The 20,335-nt window shown below is 59.1% G+C and overlaps 7 protein-coding genes across 7 annotated transcripts; 4 read left to right on the top strand and 3 right to left on the bottom strand.

Moving 5' to 3' along the window:
* The first annotated feature begins 940 nt into the window (after positions 1–940).
* On the top strand, positions 941–5,061 carry B0H64DRAFT_366466 (uncharacterized protein). The gene is made up of 2 exons (XM_062801907.1): positions 941–3,733; positions 3,782–5,061. Exons 1-2 carry the CDS (start codon positions 1,210–1,212, stop codon positions 4,942–4,944), a joined length of 3,687 nt encoding a protein of 1,228 aa, XP_062655496.1. The 5' UTR covers positions 941–1,209; the 3' UTR covers positions 4,945–5,061.
* B0H64DRAFT_243618 (uncharacterized protein) lies at positions 5,059–6,843 on the bottom strand. Its single transcript, XM_062799883.1, has one exon. It carries the CDS (start codon positions 6,499–6,501, stop codon positions 5,539–5,541), a length of 963 nt encoding a protein of 320 aa, XP_062655497.1. The 5' UTR covers positions 6,502–6,843; the 3' UTR covers positions 5,059–5,538.
* A 1,631-nt stretch (positions 6,844–8,474) lies between these two features.
* B0H64DRAFT_366470 (uncharacterized protein) lies at positions 8,475–10,774 on the bottom strand (the record flags this gene model as incomplete). Its single annotated transcript, XM_062801908.1, has 3 exons — positions 8,475–10,008; positions 10,062–10,560; positions 10,659–10,774. The coding sequence occupies 3 exons, from the start codon at positions 10,772–10,774 to the stop codon at positions 8,809–8,811; spliced, it is 1,815 nt and encodes a 604-aa protein (XP_062655498.1). The 3' UTR covers positions 8,475–8,808.
* Positions 10,775–11,356: 582 nt separating this feature from the next.
* On the bottom strand, positions 11,357–12,936 carry B0H64DRAFT_408659 (uncharacterized protein). The gene is made up of 2 exons (XM_062804663.1): positions 12,267–12,936; positions 11,357–12,141 (listed from the first exon to the last, which is right to left on the bottom strand). The coding sequence occupies exons 1-2, from the start codon at positions 12,778–12,780 to the stop codon at positions 11,720–11,722; spliced, it is 936 nt and encodes a 311-aa protein (XP_062655499.1). The 5' UTR covers positions 12,781–12,936; the 3' UTR covers positions 11,357–11,719.
* A 319-nt stretch (positions 12,937–13,255) lies between these two features.
* On the top strand, positions 13,256–14,497 carry B0H64DRAFT_468873 (Ribonuclease/ribotoxin). The gene is made up of 2 exons (XM_062807773.1): positions 13,256–13,770; positions 13,888–14,497. Exons 1-2 carry the CDS (start codon positions 13,467–13,469, stop codon positions 14,226–14,228), a joined length of 645 nt encoding a protein of 214 aa, XP_062655500.1. The 5' UTR covers positions 13,256–13,466; the 3' UTR covers positions 14,229–14,497.
* A 327-nt stretch (positions 14,498–14,824) lies between these two features.
* B0H64DRAFT_408663 (uncharacterized protein) lies at positions 14,825–15,736 on the top strand (the record flags this gene model as incomplete). Its single annotated transcript, XM_062804664.1, has 1 exon — positions 14,825–15,736. One exon carries the CDS (start codon positions 14,828–14,830, stop codon positions 15,536–15,538), a length of 711 nt encoding a protein of 236 aa, XP_062655501.1. The 3' UTR covers positions 15,539–15,736.
* A 1,001-nt stretch (positions 15,737–16,737) lies between these two features.
* On the top strand, positions 16,738–20,319 carry B0H64DRAFT_468877 (uncharacterized protein; the record flags this gene model as incomplete). The annotated part of the gene is made up of 3 exons (XM_062807774.1): positions 16,738–17,507; positions 17,643–18,207; positions 18,277–20,319. The coding sequence occupies exons 1-3, from the start codon at positions 16,795–16,797 to the stop codon at positions 20,317–20,319; spliced, it is 3,321 nt and encodes a 1,106-aa protein (XP_062655502.1). The 5' UTR covers positions 16,738–16,794.
* Between the last annotated feature and the right edge of the window lie 16 nt (positions 20,320–20,335).

Below are 20,335 nucleotides of genomic sequence, written 5' to 3' on the forward strand. Positions count from 1 at the left end.
ACGACTCAGTCAAAAAGGCGTTGTTTGGGATTAGTTATTTGGCACGCAACAAGAGCAGTGCCATTAGTGGTGGGCGCCACGTTGGTGGTTGACCACTGGACATCTCCAGCGGGTTGCGCAACTCCCCCGGCAGCCTCAGTGGTAAAGAACTTGAAAGCCTCCCAGGAAGGAGGAGGAGAACTTGCTCGTTTCAATTACAATTACATTTGATGGGGAATCCCTCAAACGGGCAGGTTCTCATGTCGATATGCACCTCAATATTTTTAAAGTCGTGCAGTGCGACGGGACCCCGACTCGACTTTGGGATCTCAGGTCGTGGTTGTCCTATCCAATCAACACCATTCTTGTCAGGCACAACGGGGCGGAGAGCAGCAGTGGAAAAGGTTGGACGGGACCTTGGCGAGACCGAGCTTTCCGTTCATGATTACAACATAAAAGGGCCGGGCTAGCATCTGAGTCGATGTTGATCAAAGTCTAATCAGTTTGATGTTCTCCCCCAAGAAAAGGGAACGCCTCGCCATCCTGTGGCCGAGTATTTGCCACGATACGTAGCCTCACTGGTGTCACTCGATAACTGGCGAAGCTTCGATCCCGCTTCCCCACTTCGCTCCCGTGCATCCCTCCATCAATTCCCAGACTCCGCGGTCCAAGGAAGCAAGTATCCGGAAGCCACAAGAAATTGTATTTACTCCATTTACTTTTTCGGTTTATTTTATTTTATTTCTTTCATTCCAATTCTTCCACATCATTTTTCCTCCTATTGCTTGATTTGGTTTTATTAATTCGTATTTGTTTGGTTTTGCTTTCTTGATTTCGAACTCGGCTTTTTTTGGCCAAAAGGTGCAAAGCTGACTTGGCACGGCCAACCTCCCTCAGCTTATCCAATTAATTCCATTCTTTTCCTTTCAAGGCCCGCCCTCGATCCACCACATGGCCTTTTTCCACTCCTCCTCGCAACCACCACCAGAGATCGCCGTAACCGCCTCCATCAATCTCTCCTACCACCACCATCGAGCGGTGACGGTCGACAACGACATCGATAACTATCATTATTTCTGCGACACCGGATTCATCGTCGATCGCTCCGTCCCGCTCTTGCCGAGCCCAATCCACTCGCTTCCGCCGCTGCCGCCGCCGACTGCAGCAACCCTGCCTTTGATGTGATTCCTGACTCAGCTACCCCAGACATTCCACATTGTTGGCCCCAAGATGTTGCGACGGCCTCCTGGCCATGTCGCCCCCCAGCGCAAGTACCTGCTGGCACTTGCCCTGGTCTTGCTCCCGTGGCTTCCCCTCGCCGGTGCTCAGCAGCAGCACCAGCGTCCGCCCGTAGCAGCCCACCACCAACCCAGGTCGCCGCCCGAAGACGACCGACATGCCGCCTCCGACCTAGCAGCGGCTGCCGTGACGGGCCAAGAGACGGCCGAGACCCCCGCTATTTCCCAGCAGCGGAAGACCGTCAAGAGCAGGGAGGCCGACGACGAGCAATTCCGCCAGCGGATACTCGCCCGACCGCCCCACGACGATAGCAATAACAACAACGACATCATTTATAACGATGCGCGCGCCCACGCTTTGGCTCCGGACCTGTCCGTTCGAGCACCACCTCCATCACACTACAGAGGCCCCGCCCCCGGGGCCGGACTCTCGCAGCACGTTGCGCGGAGCCTGGAGGATTGGGAAGTGGAAGACTTTGTTCTTCTGGCGACCGTCGATGGAGACCTCTACGCCAGCGACCGGAAAACCGGGCAAGAGCGCTGGCATTTCAAGGCCGACCACCCCATGGTCGAGACCCGACATTTCCGGACCAACCGTACGGTCCTGGACGACGATTACGACCCCATCGATCACTACATTTGGGTCGTCGAGCCCACCCGTGACGGCGAGTTGTACCTCTGGAGGCCCAACGAGAACGGCGCCGGGTTGGCCAAGATGACCTTGACCATGAAAAAGTTGGTCGAGGAGCTGGCACCCTTCAACGACAAAGCCAACCGCGTGCTCTACACCGGGGACAAGAGGACCACAATGGTCACTTTGAACGCCGCCACGGGGACCATCATCAAGCAATTCGGCTCGACCGGCAGTTACGTGAATCAGGTCGAAACCGAGAGTTGCTTCAAGCCCAACGCGCTGGCGGACGGCGAGGAGGAATGCAGCGAGGACAGCACCATCACGCTCGGTCGCACCGAGTATACAGTCAGCATCCACCGCACCGACGGCCACCCGATTGCGTCCCTGAAATATTCCGAGTGGGGGCCCAACACGCAGGATAACGACCTCATCCAACAAAACCTCCTGACCAAGGACAGCCGGTATGTCACCAGCCAGCACGACGGCAAGATTTACGGCTTCGAGTACAGCCGCTTCAGAGAAGAGCGTCCAGTGTTCACCAAGACGCTCTCGTCGCCCGTCGCTCGCGTGTTTGACGTCCTCCACCGCTGGGAATCCGCTGCCGGTATGGACCCGGAACTTATTGCCCTGCCTCAACCACCGCTCCCCGCGAGTGACGAGGACAACCTGCGTCTTCGGAGCGAGAAGGTCTTCATCAACCAAACCGAGGATGGTGGATGGTATGCTCTCTCTGGGAGCAGATATCCCCTGATTTTATCAGCCCCACTTGCGCCCATCCATCGCGTCGACTGGTGGAGGATCAAGGAAGCCTGGGACCTGCTTCCAGAGTCTCAGAAGTCCAGGGCCTTGGTCGGGACGCACCAGCTGCCGGACGGTCTCGGATCCGACGGCAGGGTCCAGCAGCCGCCCTCGCGGTTGTTACTGGATGGTCCTCGTACCGGGCCGGAGGGCCTCATCGACGGCAACATTGCCAAACCACTCCCGCCGCATCACCCGCCCGAGCCGGAACCAAGTAGGATTTTCGAGACGGCGAAGAGAGTGCCAGGATTTGTCGCGACCAGGGTTTTCGACCTCGTTAGCAATCCCGCCGCCATTGTTCTGTTCGTCGTCACGCTGTGGATGCTCTACAAGGACAGGCTTGTTCGCCTCAACCGAGCATCCAGGAAAGACAATGCCTTGGCACCGGAGATCGAAGTCAACCGTACGGAGCCAACCCCTGCGCCGACAGCGGACAAACCCTCTTCCGCTGTCGAACCCGCCGAGCTCGGGACAGAGGCGACAACACCGGATGTCGTCCCTGCTGACGCAGTTACTGTCGACCCCCCTGTCGCCGGAGCGGCTGCCACCGAGGCCACCCTAGAGGCAAAGGTGGACGCACAGCCGCCCAGCCAGACGCCCCCCGCTACCGTTACCTTTGCCGACCCTCCATCGAACAACGAGCCGGCAGAAGGAGCCGATGCCGCCGCTGGTGGTGAGCCCGTCAAGAAGAAGAAAGGGCACAGGGGCCGTCGGGGAGGCGTCAAGCATCGTAAGGGCAACAAGGACAAGCGTGAGAATTCGCAGTCACGCGACGACGACCCCCCGGAGGAAACCGTGGATGAGGTTATCAGCAAGGCCAAGACTCTTGTCAAGGAGCCCAAGTTAGAGCCGGACATCATCACGGTCTCCGGGACTGCCGACGAGGTGTCGGGCCATATGCTCAAGATGGGGAGTCTCGAGGTGAACGAAGCCGAGCAACTGGGTACGGGAAGTAACGGTACCGTTGTTTTTGCCGGGAAGTGGGACGGCCGCGATGTTGCCGTGAAACGCATGCTGGTGCAATTCAACGAGATCGCCAGTCAAGAGACTAGGCTACTAAGGGAGAGCGACGACCACCCAAATGGTAAGTCGGAGTTTGCCGCCAAAAATGGACCGTTGCTAACAAAAACAGTGATTCGCTACTATGCGCAGCAAGAGCGAGCCGCGTTCCTCTACATTGCGTTGGAGCTCTGCCAAGCTTCGCTCGCCGACATCGTGCAAAAGCCGCACTGTTTTAGGGAGCTGGCGCAGGCAGGCGAGCGCGATATGCCGGGTGTCCTGTACCAAATCGCCCACGGGCTGAGCCACCTGCACAGTTTGCGCATCGTCCACCGCGATCTCAAGCCGCAGAACATCCTGGTCAACATGGGCAAGAACGGACAACCGCGGATCCTCGTCTCCGACTTTGGCCTATGCAAGAAACTAGAAGGCGGGCAGTCTTCGTTCGGCGCTACTACCGCCCACGCCGCCGGAACCACCGGGTGGCGCGCACCGGAGCTCCTGATCGACGACGACGCGCCGGTCCCGACGTCCATGACGATGACGGACCCCGGCTCCAGCCTGCACAGCGCGTCCGGCTCCGGTTTGGTCGAGGGCCCGGGACCCCACGCCCGGCGCGTGACGCGAGCCATCGACATCTTCTCCCTCGGCCTGGTCTTCTTCTACGTGCTGACCCGCGGCAACCACCCGTTCGACTGCGGCGACCGCTTCATGCGCGAGGTCAACATCCGCAAGGGCAACTACAGCCTACAACTGCTCGACGTGCTGGGCGACTTCGCCTTCGAGGCCCGCGACCTGATCGGCAGCATGCTCAACGCGCACCCCAAGCAGCGGCCCACGGCCGTCGACGTCATGGCCCACCCCTTCTTCTGGAGCTACAAGAAGCGCCTGGCCTTCCTGTGCGACGTGTCGGACCACTTCGAGAAGGAGCCGCGCGAGCCGCCCTCGCCCGCCCTCGCCCACCTCGAGGCCCGCGCCCCGGAGGTCGTCCAGGGCGACTTCCTCCGCCACCTCCCGCGCGACTTTGTCGACAGCCTCGGCAAGCAGCGCAAGTACACGGGCGCCCGCCTGCTCGACCTGCTGCGCGCCCTGCGCAACAAGCGGAACCATTACGAGGACATGCCCGAGTCGCTCAAGAAGGCGGTCGGCGCGCTGCCGGACGGCTATTTGGCTTTCTGGGCGTGCCGGTTTCCGAATCTGTTGATCGAGTGCTGGAATGTCGTCTATGACCTGCACTGGGAGAATACGGATCGGTTTAGGGACTATTATGTGCCCGCGCCGCCGACGGGGTTGTAGGGGGATGCTGTTGGCGAGGGGTGAGGGGGCCGGGGGGGTTGGTGAAGGGTGAGGTGAGGGGGCGCGGTGGTGAGTGGGTGGCTGAGTGGGTGGCTGAGTGGGTGGCTGAGGGGGTGGTGAAGAGAGTGGGAAGGAAGGAGAGAAAGAGAGAAGGGGTCGGGGGGGCGTTGATGATGGTGGGGTTGGTGAGGAGGACATGGAAAGGGAAGGGGCGGGATGATTTAAGGGGGGGTTGACTTGAATTTACCGAGGTATCTAGGTCTCCTTTAAAATACGATCTATACGGCGACGCGACTTCACACCACATGCATTGTCGGCTAGGGGATTTGGCCTTGGTATATCGTATATGTTGACGTGGAGAAGCGCAAAATAGGAAGATGAAAAGATCTCCTACGAGTACTAAAAAACAATAGAATTCTACTTGATTCTACACCGCTAAGAGGGCCGGGACTTTTAACTAAAAACAAGGACCGCCAATGCGGGAAGAAAAGGAAACGGAAAACGCAAAATTGAAAAGCCACCCGAACACTTGCCAGAGGACCGGTGGTGCGCCCCAGTTCAACACCCGTCCGAGGAGAGTATGGTGAGTATCCACTACATTAGCAGTTTAACGGGCTCGCCGCCCATTCTTTCGATATCATCTCCATTCAGGTCCAATCTGGAGAGGTGACCCTCCCAAAGCGGCGCTCTTTGTTCTGCATATCGGTCGATCGGTCTCGCCAAAGCGGTTTGCGACCAATCAAGAAGAGGCCCCATGTTCGTATACCAATCTCTTTTTTCGTACTCTTCCATCCCCTTCTGGAAGCAGCCCAGGCCACACTGGATCAACTGCCGCCGGGAATTCGCGATCACGCCCATCAAGTCCCCGAGCCTGAAGGGGAGCCCAATCTCGTCGCCGCGGTCCGTCAGGCGGACCAACTCGTCGACCTCCGCCTTTGTGGCATGGCACATGATCATCCAGGCGGTCTCCTCCACCAACTGGACGCATTCCAATTGCCAGGCCACGTTCAGCCGGTGCAGCGTCCCGGCGGGGTCGCCTTTGCTCTCGGCGTAGGGGAGCGGCCGGCCGTGCGACATCCAGTCGGGGCGGAAATCTTGTCTGAAGGCGCCCACCATCCCGTACTTGTCGGCCGCCGAGAGGAGGCGCGAGATACGCTCGTGGCGGGGGACGTGGTTTGGCCACCTCGGTAGCAGATCCACCCGCTGGTGGCAGACGGCGACCAGGGCGGCGATCGCTAGCGGCTCGTCCTTGGGGAGCCTCACCACCAGCTCTTTGCCAGGTTCTTGTGACTTCCGCGCCGTGGCTACCAGGGTCTGCCAGAGGCTTGAGAACTCCCGCATGGCCTGGGACCTGACCCTGAAGCGGCACACCCCCTCGCATTTTGTTGGCTCGCGGTCGCAGCCGCCGCCCACTTCTATCCAAAGGTCGCCCTCTTCGTCGATGACGATAGGATCCTTGAAGGTTGACTTCTTGTCGAAACTGGGGTCGAACAGGAAGCCGGCATCCTTGTAAGCCGGGTAGGCACGGTCTTCGCGCTGAACGACTCTAGAGGCCATCGGAGGCAGGTTGATGGTTTCTTGGAGATGGAGGTAAACTTAAACTTGTAAAGTAGTATGTAGGAGGATGAGGAGTAAAGCCTGCGACGCCAAGTCCTGATCAGTGTGGTTTGTCGAGTAATCTTCCGGTCCATTGTGCGAGCGCGAGTTTATAAGCGAGAATTCGTGCGATGATGGTCGCAATTGGTTGTCTCGCCGTGCAGAACAGCCGATTTGTGGTGTCCAATTAGAACAAGTGCGCTGTCCCCGAAGATGGCACACGGCATGGACTTCTTTGTTGTCGATTCCCTTCGCTTTCTTTAGTCAAGGACGGGGACTTGGTGACGCCGGGCCAGCTGGGGCGATTTGTACGAGCACATGATTATAAAGAAACTTGCTGCCGGATGCGGAATGTTAGATGTTGGGTATAGGGAACTGAAACCATCAGACAATGCAAGGCCGCTTACCGGAACAACTACAAGGGCGAGGTTGAGAAACGCAATATAGCTCCGCGGGCGAATCAAACTTTCCCGGCTTCCATGTTGAGTGAGATGCTCGTTCTCGATGGCGTTTGAGAGTCTTGCGCCTAAGAGCTCAAAGTTGAACGGCTCTGTTTCACACTGAATTATTCGTTTTGAACGGCCCAATAATAGGCGCTTTAACCAAACAGACGGCTGCCTGTGGTTACGCTTGTTGAGGGAAGTCGCCTGTTGATGGTTCCTTCCTTCCCTTGAGTTAAACTTTCCCAACCTAATTTTTCTCAGGCCTCAACCCTTCAGCTCTTACTTGAACCCCGCCCCGCACACCCTCGGCGCCAATACCGGGTAAGCATTGGCAGGAAAGCTTCCAAAGGGTTTTCTTCTCTTTGTTCACTATTCCGTGTCTCGCGGGTCGATATTCGGTGCTTCCCTGCTTTCTTCCAAACCAGACGGGGATGACTCGGTCCCCCCCACACGGGTCGCCGATTCAGAAATATTCCCTTTGTCGGGGGACTCATTAGGGCACTAATTGGGGAATTGCATTCTGTGCGCCATGTTGAGGTCGATACCGTCGATGCTGCGAAAGAGGGATACGGTCTGTGGTTGTCGGTGCATCGTTAGAGTAAACGCCCGATACGAGCATCCGCGGGGGCTGAACTCGAAATCGTACTTTGTCGATTCGCCAATTGTACCGTCAGACATTTCCTATAGAGGCCTACGCTCACGGGTTTCATGACGGTGAACTTGAGTGAATAGGTATCTCGACGAGGAAATACCTAGCCACTCACTAAGTTGGAACAGAGCATCGTGTCTCCTCCGCAGTCCCACGTCAAAGCGGCATTTCCAATCGTTACTGTGTGCCTAGTTCTATCCTCAACATTTAATTACAATACAGGTATCTTCCCTGTTTCTCACGAACCGTCAGCCGTGACTCGCACCGTTGAGTGTTCAGTTTCAAAAATGAAACCCCTTCTAGGAAACAACCTTGCTTGTCCGCAGCATCTTACTTCGCTTCGCGAGCCACTCAACATGATCCGGTTTCAGGACTGGTTCGAATGGATTTCATCCAGTGGCACTTACCCCCTTCTTTGACCTCCCGAAACTCAGGCCCGAGGGTCTGGTTGCAGTCCTCGTGGTGGGGGAGCGGGACCGGCTCAGGACGATTCAGCATGCCAAAGGCGCGGCCGATCTTGTCTATCAACTCATAAATGATCAGTTCAACGTCCCGGGCTTGCCTCGGCATGCCGTCCCGGTATTTGTACAGGCAGGTCCAAATATGGCTGAGCACCAAAGCGCCGCACTGGCGGCGCCTGCAGCGCGACCGATTCCTCTAGCGTCTTGATGATTGCCGATTTCCTTAAGGGCCGGACCATCCGAATCCCCTCTCCGACATCCATCACGTCCGACACTCTAGACATTCCCTTCTTGCAGACGCCCTGCCTCTTGTCGACGAAGCGCCATGCCGTTCTGTGGTAGTAGTCTAGGAGGAACCGCATGTCCGAGTCAATAACAGAGCGAGAATCGATCCGAGGTATTGGCAGCTTCTGCAGGCATATAGATATCCAGAAGCATACTGGGAATAAGGTTCAATAATATACAACGACTGCCTGCCTGCCGGCCTGTTTCGTAACACAGACTCGATCCCAGCGCTGGGTGGCCCCAAACGTATTTACACCGTCCTACCCAGCCGAACACGATACGATCCGTTACCCAAAACCCCCCGACCGGCCGTCCCATTTCCAGATATAGATCCACCCAAATTGTAAGTAATCCACCCCCTTATCCACTCGATCCGTCCAACAAGTGTGCGTACAAATATCTCCGGTATAACCCCCCTCCCCCTTCAAATTCAAGCGATAGCCAACCGGTCGACCTCCAAGCGCACCCTCTCCAGCCAGGTATGTTCCCGCCTCTTCCCCCTCAGCAGCTCGGCCTCCTCGGGGCGGCCGTGGCGGCGCATGAGGTCCTCGAGGTGGATGGACCAGATGGCGTACTGCTCGTCGGTGGACAGCTCGAGGCCGCGGCGGCCCCAGTCGAAGGCGCGGTCCCACTCGCCCATGGTCTCGTAGTAGTCGTACAGCCAGCCGACGTAGAGGCACTCCATCATGCGCGCGAAGACGACGGGGAAGCCGCCCGTGGCCACCATCTGCTTGAGGCGCGCCAGGTAGGCCTCGCACTTGGGGCCGAAGTCGCCCGTGAACTGCCGCCGCAGCCACTGGCCCGCCATCTCGTCGCTCGTCGGGTCGTGCATGATCAGCTTCTGCGCCCAGTACACGCTCTGCGCCTCGAGCCGGATCATGTGGTGGTCGTGCCGGTCGCGCGGGCCGTTGGCGCCGTCGTCCGTGGGCGACGGCGACGACCAGGGTTCCTGGGTGTTGGTGCGCTGGCAGGCGAGGTACTGGTTGCGGGCCCACTCGGCGTTGCGGTCGAGCATGCCCGGCATGGAGGCGATGGTGTCGGAGTTGAGCTGTGAGAGGAGCATGATGTAGCGCATGATGTCGTCGGGGCGGTCGTCCACCAGCACGGCGAAGGAGGCGGCGAGGTCCGAGACGGGGTGTTTGCCGAACTTGACCATGGCTAGCCGGGAGAGGTAGTGGAGGTATGCGGAGAGGATGTCCCGGCGGTTGGATTCGAGAAGCAGGTGTGGGACGAGGAAGCAGAGGTCGGAGAAGGTCTTCATGGTAGGTTTGGATATCTTGCGCTCGATCTGAAGAAAAGCGAGGCGTAGCACGCGGCCGCCTTCGAGGTTCTCTCGGAGGTCGAAGAGGTCCATGGCGACCTTGAAGTACCGGTAGCAGGGGTCGACGAAACCGGCGACCTCCTCGACCTGGAGGTTGGACGGGTCTAGGTCGACGTGCCCGTGGATGAAGCGCCGGACGGCTGTTAGCCCGCACTGCATACTGCGTGACCCGCTGTCGGCGTGTAATAGTTCGTCTCTTGATAGGACGAGAGCGTTGTCGAGGGAGTCGTCTGAGCTCTGATCGTTTGGCGACTCGGCTTTGGCCCGCGAGCGACCCTTGATGGCGTATTTAAAAAAGCCCCAGCGCGCCTGTTCAGAACAGTTAGTCAAGCTGTTCCCAACAACCTCCCCCGAGGGCCGACAAAGGAACAAAGAAAAGGGCGGCTTTCCAGTTGGGATTTGTACATCTTGGAAGTTGCCCTGACGTTGTGCTTCGTTTCCATGATGCCAATGATATCGCGAAGGATGCGGTTCTGCGTGATGTAGAGCTCGTAGAGGATACCCTTCCATGGTTCCCAGTCCTGGTTCTTGCGCGGTACGACGGGCTGGCCGGCTGCTGGCGGTCCCTTGAGCTGGCCGGCCTTGGATGCGCCCCCCTTCCCGCCGGCTTTGCTGGACCGCTGCGCAGCAACGCTGGCCTTCCTAGCTGCGATGGGCGACATCTTTTGCGGGGGGCTGGCGGTTGGGGATTTCAAGGCTTGCATCATGAAGTGGTCGTCATCGGGGACGGGGCTCGTGGACTCTTCCTTGATGAAGATCTGGGGGTCGTGGTCGTCAAGCACCAATCCGGTCAAGTTCTCGGCGACGGCGAGAAGGGCCCTGGCCTCGCCGTCCGGCGTACCTGGGTCCGTCATGGGACGACTCTCAGGCTTGGCGTGGTGGGCTCGGGGGCTGCGGGATGCGGGCGGGGGCGGCGGAGCACGTCGCAGGAAGCAGCGGCAGCGGCGTGCACGGTCAACTACCGTCCGATGGGGTGGTTTGAGGATCCGCTCACGGAGCCGGGGCTGCGGGTGCGTGGTGGAGCAGGAACGGGAGCTGGGACGCGATCGCCGATCGGCAGCGGCGACAGGACCATTGTTGGTCGCCCCAGTCGACAAGTCCCCTTGTTTAACCACCACACTCTACTGCGGCTGTGTCGGTAGCTCGATCCTGGTTCGTGGAGGGGCAGCAGGAAAACGGGCGCGGTGCATGCACGCTGACGGCTAACGTGGAGGTTCTGGCTGATTGTTGGCTAGGCGAGGACGGATGTCGGAAAGTGCATGGAGGTGGTGCGGTGCGGACAGGTTCAGAGATGGATTGCAGTTTTGTGGACCGTCGAAGTGGCACTTGTGCGGCGGGAAAGTCGGGGAAAGGCGTGGGCAAGCTCGCAAGACACACACAAATGGCAGATGCTGGTCCAATTTACGAGATTGACACGACCCACCACCCCGCCGCGCCCACAGAACAGAGTTGCCCCTTCCTTGGGTCGGCGCCAAGCTACCAATGAAAACCTCACCCTGGAATGCCAAGGGCTCGGTCTTCTGTCTTATCTGTGCAGCTTCTGTGCGCATCGAATCCGCTTTTGTGCCAACTCCCGGCCTGCTCTCCGGAAGCGAATCCAGGGGCCGATCTCGTCCAGAGAGGGGCGTTTCGTCCCCCCACCCTTAATTCGGTATGCCCCATGTTTGGTTTCCGTCACGTCACGGCCACGAGGAGCAGCGCTCGATTTATCGGGAATCAATTTATTAGACATGGGATGGCCATGAATAGGGTTTGATGCGGCGTGTCAGCGGCCCATGCATCCCTTGCGTTCAGGTTTGCTGGGGGCAATCCCACAAGCTTTTTTTAGGGGGCTTTCAGTTTCATTTTCATGCAATGGAAATGGAAGTTGCTTCGGCATCCTGGCTTCGGTGGTTCTCATTCAAGGGAGCATTTTAGGATCAACCTGGAACCTGAATAACAACTTAACGGACCAGCTCGATATACCACGCAGGAAGCTCTTCTTGAATCAGATCTAGTTTCAACTCCCGGCTCTCCCCATCTATAGCTCCTCCATCGCCTTGGCCGCCCCCTGAACCGTCGGATCGGATCCCAGGCTGGCCTGCGCAACCTTGAGCTCATCCCCCCACGCCTTCCACCTCTCCTCATTGAACCCCTTCCACCCGCGGTCAGCGTACTTGCCCTGCGGAACCCCCAACCTCGCGCTGAGCTCGTGCCCATCGGCCGACAGCTTCCGGAGCCGGGCCCCGGCGATGCGCACCCACAAGGCGGCCAGCCGCACCGCGGCGTCGGAACCAACGCCGTTGTCGTCCTCAAAGGCCTCCCGCATCGCCCACAGCCCAAACATTGAGAAATCCAACGGGTCGTCGGGGCCCTCGGAGCGCGCCGTGAGCTGCGCAACAAAAGCCGTCAGGTTCTCCCACGATGCGCGTTGCTGTGCCGTCGCCGCGGGGTCGGAGGGGTCTTGTATCACAATCCATTAGCACCGGGTAGTTCCCCCCTTTCGGATTGGGAAAGCGAGCGCGCGCGCACTACACACACACAAACACACACACACACACACACACACATAGAGAGAGACAACGTACCAAAATTCCACTTATCCCTCACCACCCACCCAAACGTAGGCAGATCCGTCCACAGCTCGCCGCCCTCGTGCACCAGCGGCTTGCCGTCGGCACCGTTGACCGCGGTCTCGCGCAGCCGGGCGACGAACTCGACTAGCCGGTCCTGGCGCTCGGGCGGGGTGCGGTCGACGGCGTCGAAGACGGCGCCGTAGGCGGCCCAGACAAAGTCGCCGATCGACGCCTGGTTGGCGCGGAGCTGGTCGCTGAATCCCTGCACGGCCGCTTGGACCGCGTCGGCTGTTGCGGCCCCGGCGGAGGGGTTCGCGAGGGGTTCCAGGAGCTGGGCCGGGGTTGGCGGAGCGGGAGTGGTGGTGGTGGTGGTGGTGCTCATTTTGGGGAATTGGTGGTGGAATCTGCGCCGGGCCGATTCCTGGGGTCGCGGAGGACGGATTCGGCTGCCAAACTGGACTAGCGGCCGGTGTGAAGCGTAGAATCTGGCTGGGTGAAACGGCTTGGGGATTCTCGTTAATCTCATGTGTACCGCAGGAAGGTGCGGTAATGTGTTTTGTGGTTTCGTCGGGTTAGGCAGCCGCGGGGCGGCCTTGGGGTAGGTCGCATCGATCTCGGCCTGTCTCGGCGCTGTTGACGTCAGTGGGGTTGGCAACGTGCCAACATCGCTGGTCACCTTCCTCTCACAACAACCACGGCCGATTGTCACGTTAACATTAAACTCAGTCGAGTATAGCTCCGATTCTTCACAATTCATTTCACCAACCGTCTGCTCACGTTTCGAGCGTACCAGATATTCCTGCATACACCGTACACTCCAGTACATCCATGCAGCGCGATCAGTTACCAAACATGTGATTTCTTTTCATTTCGGTTCTATTCATAGAACGAGGTCAACCCATGGAGCCCACGGCCGGGGATGGCGGCATGAGAGTCGAATCTTGGAGCGTGTCGATCCGAGTGGGCCAGTTCGCTTGGCGGCAATGGTTCCGAACTTGGCAACGCGTAATTTAGGGGTGTTGCTTCTTGGGAGCAATTCAGCTCAGTTTTTTTCACTTTTCATGCCGAATTGAAGCGACGTTGTACGGATACGGATCATTGCCATCCTCCCACCCTCGCACTCGGTCACACCATTCCAGACCGATCACATCATTGACCGGAACAAGGAAACAAACGTCAATCACCCCCAATCAACACCCCCGTGCCACCACCATGCGCAACCTCATTTCCACGCTGGCCCTGGCCCTCTATGCCTCGGCCGCCGCCGCCGATGCGACCCTCGACCGGCGGCAGGGCACCAGCGCCCTCGCCAACGTCACCTGCGGCCGAAACACCTACTCCCGGTCGCAGATCGAGGACGCCGTCTTCGAGGGCTGCAGCCTCCACGCCGCGGGCGAGCAGCTCGGCAACAGCCGCTACCCCCACCGCTTCAACAACCGCGAGGGCCTCACCTTCGCCACCGCCGGCCCCTACCAGGAATTCCCCATCCTCTCCAGCGGCGCCGTCTACTCCGGCCGTGCGTATTAACCCTCCCTCTCACCCCAACACCACCCCCTCCCTCTCACCCCAACCCCAAATCAAACCAATGAACCAAACCAACCAACCAACCCCCAAACTAACCACCCCCCCATAGGATCCCCCGGCGCCGACCGCGTCGTCTTCAACCCCGACTACGAGGGCAGCTGCGTGTACGTGGGCGCCATGACGCACACGGGCGCGCCCACCCGCAACGGCTTCGTCGAGTGCGACGAGGTCGCGGGCGACGAGTCGGGCGGCACCACCACCACGCTGAGCCCCAGCAGCAGCGGCACGGCGTCGGGCACGGCGTCGGCGCCGACGGGGACGGAGACGGGGACGGGGTCGGAGGAGGACCCGGAGGATAATGCTGCTGCTGCTGCTGGGCTGCACGGGGTGCTGGGGGTGGGTGTTCAGATGGTTGTGGGGGGGTTGGTGGGGGGTTTGTTGTGGTTGTAGACTGGCTGTCTCGTTGTTGGACTGTCCTGTTGGGGCATGAGATGTCTGCGCCCTGGGGAGCGAGGGATAGGTCGCGCCGTGGTGTGTGGCGGATTGAGGGGGGTGCGCCGCTTACTAACCGGGGAGCAGAGCTGGGTGTTTGAACCTCTTTTGGATACACATCGAGATAAAGGAGATAAAGGAGAAAGAGGCTTGCATTAACATTCTAATATGAGCATAATCTAATCTTCCAACGATCATCAACCAAAGTTGGAACGCTTTGACTGCGGAGGAATCACCTACCATTGGGGTCTTGCCCACATTGAAGCGCATGGCTGAGAAATTGGTGTTGACCAAAACAAGAGTTTGCATAAAAATTCCCTGTCTCGGCACTTGGAAGGGTTTAGATGGGTAGCTCTAAGGACAAGAAGCCATTTTGTAAACAACAAAGACTCAAAGTGTCTTTGTTTGAGGGAAGGCGATTCGAGATGTGGAACTTCAACCCCTGGTTGGGTTGCCAACCCGGCACAACTGAGGGAGGTTGCACGCCCAAAACGGTAATATACCAAGCATAACACATTCTTACCCCGCATGATCGTTCTCATCAACTTTTACATTCCATGATGCCCGGAAAAAAAGAGTACCACATCGATGGCCAGACTCGCGGGGCCCTGCAGGCCAATACCGGCGTACGATTTCTTCTCCGGGCCAAGCTCACACTCGAATCTCGGCACTCTTCGGATATCATCCCTTGGGCGCAAAGCCTTGCAGAAAAGATCACCAAGGCAGTGGTGGAAACAGCCGGCCACGACCTGGCGCATTTTGTTATGCACTTGAACGTAATCCGGTTGCTTAGCCACCGCCCGTACGCGTTTATTTGCTACGACGTCTTCTTGAACGAATGCGACGGGCAAGCACGAAACCAGTTCTCGCAAAGCCCCCAGCAGCCAATCCACGAAATCATCAAGCGGGGGAACAGCTGCCATGTCATTCGGAGCAAAAGGATGGACGACACGGTAGCAGCCCAGTACGGCCGCATGCAGGAAGTCGATAACGGTCCGCGGCCGTACTTTGCGGACAGCCGGTATCCACCACTCTACGTCGACGGCAGGCGAGTTGAGAGGTCTAAAGATGGGAAGCCCGATCCTGACGAACCGGAAGGATGGGACTGGGAGCGTGGGCTAGTATTTCAGCCGGAAGAGGATGAGTTGAACGGTGATGAATCGAAGGAGGATGAGCTGGAGGAGGATGAGTTGAAGGAGGATGAAGAGGATGAGCTGAAGGGAAATGAGGTGAAAGGTGGCGAGTTGAAGAGGAATGATGGGGAGTGATCCCCGCGAGGTTGAGAAAACAGACATGATTCGGCTTGTGGATTGGGAACGTCAAACTAAACCACTCCTCCCATCCAGTATCATGTCGAGGCCCACGCCAAAGTGCTACTAGTGTTACTACCTCTTTTCCGTCCTTCTGTCCAGCCGAAACCATGATTCCTGTTCAAAAGGGATAAAACGTGGAAACAAACGAACAAAGCACACTTGTTTTATTCACTCGCCCACTCATCATAACCTCCCCGTCCCACCCCCACCTCCAACTCATCCATTCATTCCTACCCATGCCCTAGACCGACCGAATCCATTCACAAACCACCACCGCCATCACCACCCCTTTCCACCCTCCCTCCCAACACCCCCCTTCATCTCCTCCACCTACTACCTACCTCCCCCACACGACCCCATCCCATCCCACCCCATCCCAACCCTCCTCCCCCCAAACCTCCTCATCCCCCACCCTCACCCCGGCCCTCACCCCCTCCCAAAAAGCCCTCACCTCCTCGGGATCCCGCCGCCTAGCATTCGGGTCGCTCTCCGGCAGCATATCCCGCAGCCGGTCCATCAGCACGTCCAGCTCGGCCGTGCACTCCAGTCCGCGCCGTGACTGGCCTAGTTTGGCGACTTTAAGTTGGACGGCTTGGTGGACTGTGGTGGGGGGATTGGTGGCTGGGTTGGGGGGTTGTGGAGGGTTGGTTGCAATGGGGTTGAGTGAGGGTCGTGGGGTGATGGGTTTGGCGACGGGGTTGGTTTTGGGTGTGGCTTTGCTTGTGGTGGGTGGGGGTTGAGAACTGGCCGTCGGGGTCGGCGAGGACCTAGGGGTGGTGATTTTGGTTTGCATGTTGCGTTTGTCCACCGTTGCTAACTTGATAGCGTTAGCCGTGGGATGATTGAATAGTACCGAGTACGTTGTGCCATCCCTTTATGTGTTCCATCTCACTCCTACAACGGAGTTGAGATCATGCCCAGGGGGTCTGGAGAAATATGAGTTAACCGTCTCAAGCAGCCAAAGAATCTCAGCGGTTCAGTCCAACCCAACTCCTTTGTGTCAATTCACCGCTACCAGAACAAATTCTATATCTCCCCACAATACCGCGGTTGAGACCTAGAACAGTTTTGTGTCTGAACCACAGTACGGGCCACTATGTATTAATATAAATACCACCCCGTGACTTGAATGCTCTCGATCCACACGTCTCACCATTTCCTCCGACGGCTCTTGAAACTACCTTTGTTTACAAACCACAACCACAACGAAGATGGCCGCCGCATCCCCCGATCTCAAGAAGCTGACGACGCTAAATGTCAGCGTTGTCCGGTGGGACGACAGCAAGCAGTGGTCCAAGGCGCTGACTGATTTCATCCCCGAGTTAATTCGCCACCGATACAATGAGTTTCGCCCCGATGACTACCTTTGGGCCGAGTTCGAGGACTTCCTCATGTGTCGCCTAAAGTACAACCCAAGGAAGGAAATCGTCGTCTTTTGCCCATATAGCTCGGATAGCAAAGAAAAGCGAAAACGGGAGGTGACGGACCAGCGTGTTTGGATAGACATCCTCAACGACATCACCAAGAACGTCATCGTGGTGTCGGAATATGGCCAACTCTGCTTCACGGTGTTGCCTCAAAAGAACGCCAAACAAACCACATCCACGTCGCCTAACGCGGTAGAGAACTGGCAACGTGTCGCCCCGCCGATCAGTGACGAGTGGATCCATATTGACCTGCCCCTGTTTAAGGGACCGCCTCCACCGCCGCCCAATTCACGGCGCGCTGTTATCGAGATTCAGGAATACGACGATTATTCTGACGAGGACCGTGGCGCAATCGACGGGCTGTACAAGTTCGTATACCATGGCGAGGACAGCGGGGATTCATCCGACGAGACCCTCGTTTCGGACTCGGAGTCGACTTACAGCGGCTACGATGACCCCGTCCTAGTCCCTACACCCGCCTCGTCCGAGGAGGGCGAGTCGGCGATCGTGAAGTTCACCCCCTCCCCCAAAGCAACTGATACCCTCACATCAACAAGGGGTAAATCATCAGCCAGGGGACGTACCGCTACCCGTGGCGCACCCTCTACCCGTGGCATCCCGTCTGCCGGTAGCTCCCGTTCTACCCGGGGTACGCCCTCCGCCCGCGGGACTCCCTCCGCGCGCGGCACCCCGTCCGCACGGGGCCAACCATTGCCCCGGCCCACAACCGCCCGGGGCACACACCCCAACACACGGGGCACCCGCGGCGGCGTCTGCGGCAGCAGAGGAACCAAAACACCCCTCCCATCGCGCGGCAACACCCCCACCACCAAACCCCCAAGCAGCACAACCACAACCCCCATCTCCTCCACCAAAGCCCGCAAACCCACCATCACCAAACCCCTCTCCACAACCAGAAGCACACCCACCCCCCCACCCGCCGCCGCCGCAGCACCCCCCTCCCCCGCAGTCAACTCCATCCCGGCCGCGACCTACCTCAACCTAGTCGACCTAGTCGCCGCCGACTACCACACGGCGAGCACATCCGACAGCGACTACGGCGCGCTGGACCTCGGCACCACCGTCGACGCCTACGTCGGCAGCTACAACGCGGGCGACTCCGAGGCCGAGTGGGCGCGCTGTTTGGAGTTTTTCAGGGTTAATGCGGGCGAGTACCGGAAGCGGGAGGCGCTTGCTGTTGCTTCCGGTTCTGGGGGTGGGGGTGGTGCTGGTGCTGGTGGTGCTGGTGGTGGTGGCGGGAGGAAGAGGGTGCCGATGAAGAAATTGCCCGGGATGGTGGTGGGCTTGTTTGATTACCAGCTGATGGGGGTGTTTAAATTGGCTGGGTTTGGGTTGATGGATGTTGCGGGCGGGTTGGTGTGTGATGAGCAGGGGCTGGGCAAGACGCAGGAGATGTATGGCGTGGTGGCGTTTGCGCATGCGCTGAGGAAGTGTAGGGCTGAGGTCAAGGCTGCGTGGCGGGCTGTGGTGGTTCCCGGGGGTCCGAAGCCGAAGGGGTGCCCCAGCCGGCATAATGCGCCTGGCGCGGTGGGGGCGAGGGCTTGTCCGTTCGATGAGCGGTATGGGTTCCAGTGCTACTGCTACTCGGAGCTGACGCGGGAGCTGGCGGACCGGCTGCCCGAGGGGCCGAACGTGGTGGTGGCGCCGGCAAGGAGCTGCGCGTCCATGGTCAGGGATGCGAAGACAAAGTTGGATACCAAGGTGTTCAAGATCCGTGGCTTCTACGAGGGCGGCGACAAGGAGGACAAGCTGACGCCGGCTGAGGTTAAGGCCTTGCGTGCCGCCATCACGGGAACCAACGGCGACCACAAGTACCAGGCCGGTAGCGGGCAGAGCGACTACATTATTGTGGTCTCGCCCGAGTTCATCCCTCGTCTCAACGGCCTGTTCAGTATCGACGTCCCTGGGGCGAAGAGTAAAAAGAGCGCGCTGCTGCCCGGTATGATCCTCATGGACGAGTTCCACGAGTATGCCATCGCCAAGGAAGGCGAGGCGAGCCGGATCGTGGCGTGGCTTCAGCATCTCAAGAAGTGCTGCCTCGACTCACAACGGCCGACCCCGTTGATGTACTTCGTCTCGGGCACTCCCATTGGTGAGACCCCGGCCGACATCCGCCCGACCATCTCTCTCCTCGAGAAGGAGGCCTGGAAGGACAAGGCTCATTCGTTGAGCGGCGCTACTGTTACTTCGTTCGACGAGCTCGTCGACACCTTCGACAGGCTCACAGGAATCCAAGCTGGCGGAGAGGCACTTGCCACTTCAGACATTATCGACTACCGCCGCCGGCTCGACCGCGTCCTCAAGCACACCATGGTACGCCGACTGGGCACCGACCAGTTCCAAGGCCGCAACCTAACCGACATTGGGCCGCTCAAGGTCAACATCACCGACCACAACCTGCCCTTCCCGCTGACGGACAGCATGCAAGCGCTCGCCAACAGCACCCGCGAACTCGCCGTGGCAGCCGCCGCCAAGCAAGGCATCCCCCTGCCGCGTTTCCTACGCAGCAAGGCAGGCGAAGGCCTCTTCCTCAAACTCCGGCTCGCGTCCACCTTCCCCGGCATCGCCGCACCCAACGCCTCCGACTTCACCTTCACGGCCTCCGAAGTCCACACCCACCTCACCGCCAGCAAAGGCGACGTGACCAAAACCCCCTACCACACCCACATCCCCGCCTGGTCGGCCGCAAGCCCCAAGCTCGAAACCCTCTCCCAAACCATCTCCACCATGCTCGCCGACAAGACCCCCATCCCGGGATCCCACAGCACCCTCAAAAAGCTCTGCATCTTCACGCCCCTCGAAGCCGAAGCAGTCCTCCTCCAAAGCTACCTCCTCCTCAAGCGCAGCCACCCCGCCTTCCGGGGCCTCAAACCCACCCTCCTCCACAGCACGCTCACCCAAACCGAGCGCCAGCGCGTCCTCGACAATTTCCTCACCGAGGGCCACGCCCCGCCCAACGTGCTCGTCGCGCCGCTGGCGCTAGCCGGCACGGGGCTGAACCTGCAGCGGGCGCGGTACAGCACGGTGACGGGGCCCGCGTGGACGAAGCGCGAGAACCAGCAGGCGTATTACCGGATCCATCGGGTCGGGCAGCGGCAGGAGACGCGGTTGGCGCTGCTGACGGCGAGGTGGAATCCGGCGGAGAGGGTGGTGCTCGGGGGGTATGAGGGACGGGGCGTGGAGGGGGATGGGCTAGGGAAGGAGGTGTGGGAGGTGGGGAATTGGTTCTGTTGTGGCGGGGAGGGCGAGAGGGGGGGGTTGGTGGAGCGGCATCAGGCGGCCGCGTAGGAAGGGTTAGGTTGCC

This window comes from Chaetomium fimeti (assembly GCF_033439085.1).
Source record: "Chaetomium fimeti strain CBS 168.71 chromosome Unknown B0H64scaffold_8, whole genome shotgun sequence".
Lineage (NCBI taxonomy): Eukaryota > Fungi > Ascomycota > Sordariomycetes > Sordariales > Chaetomiaceae > Chaetomium > Chaetomium fimeti.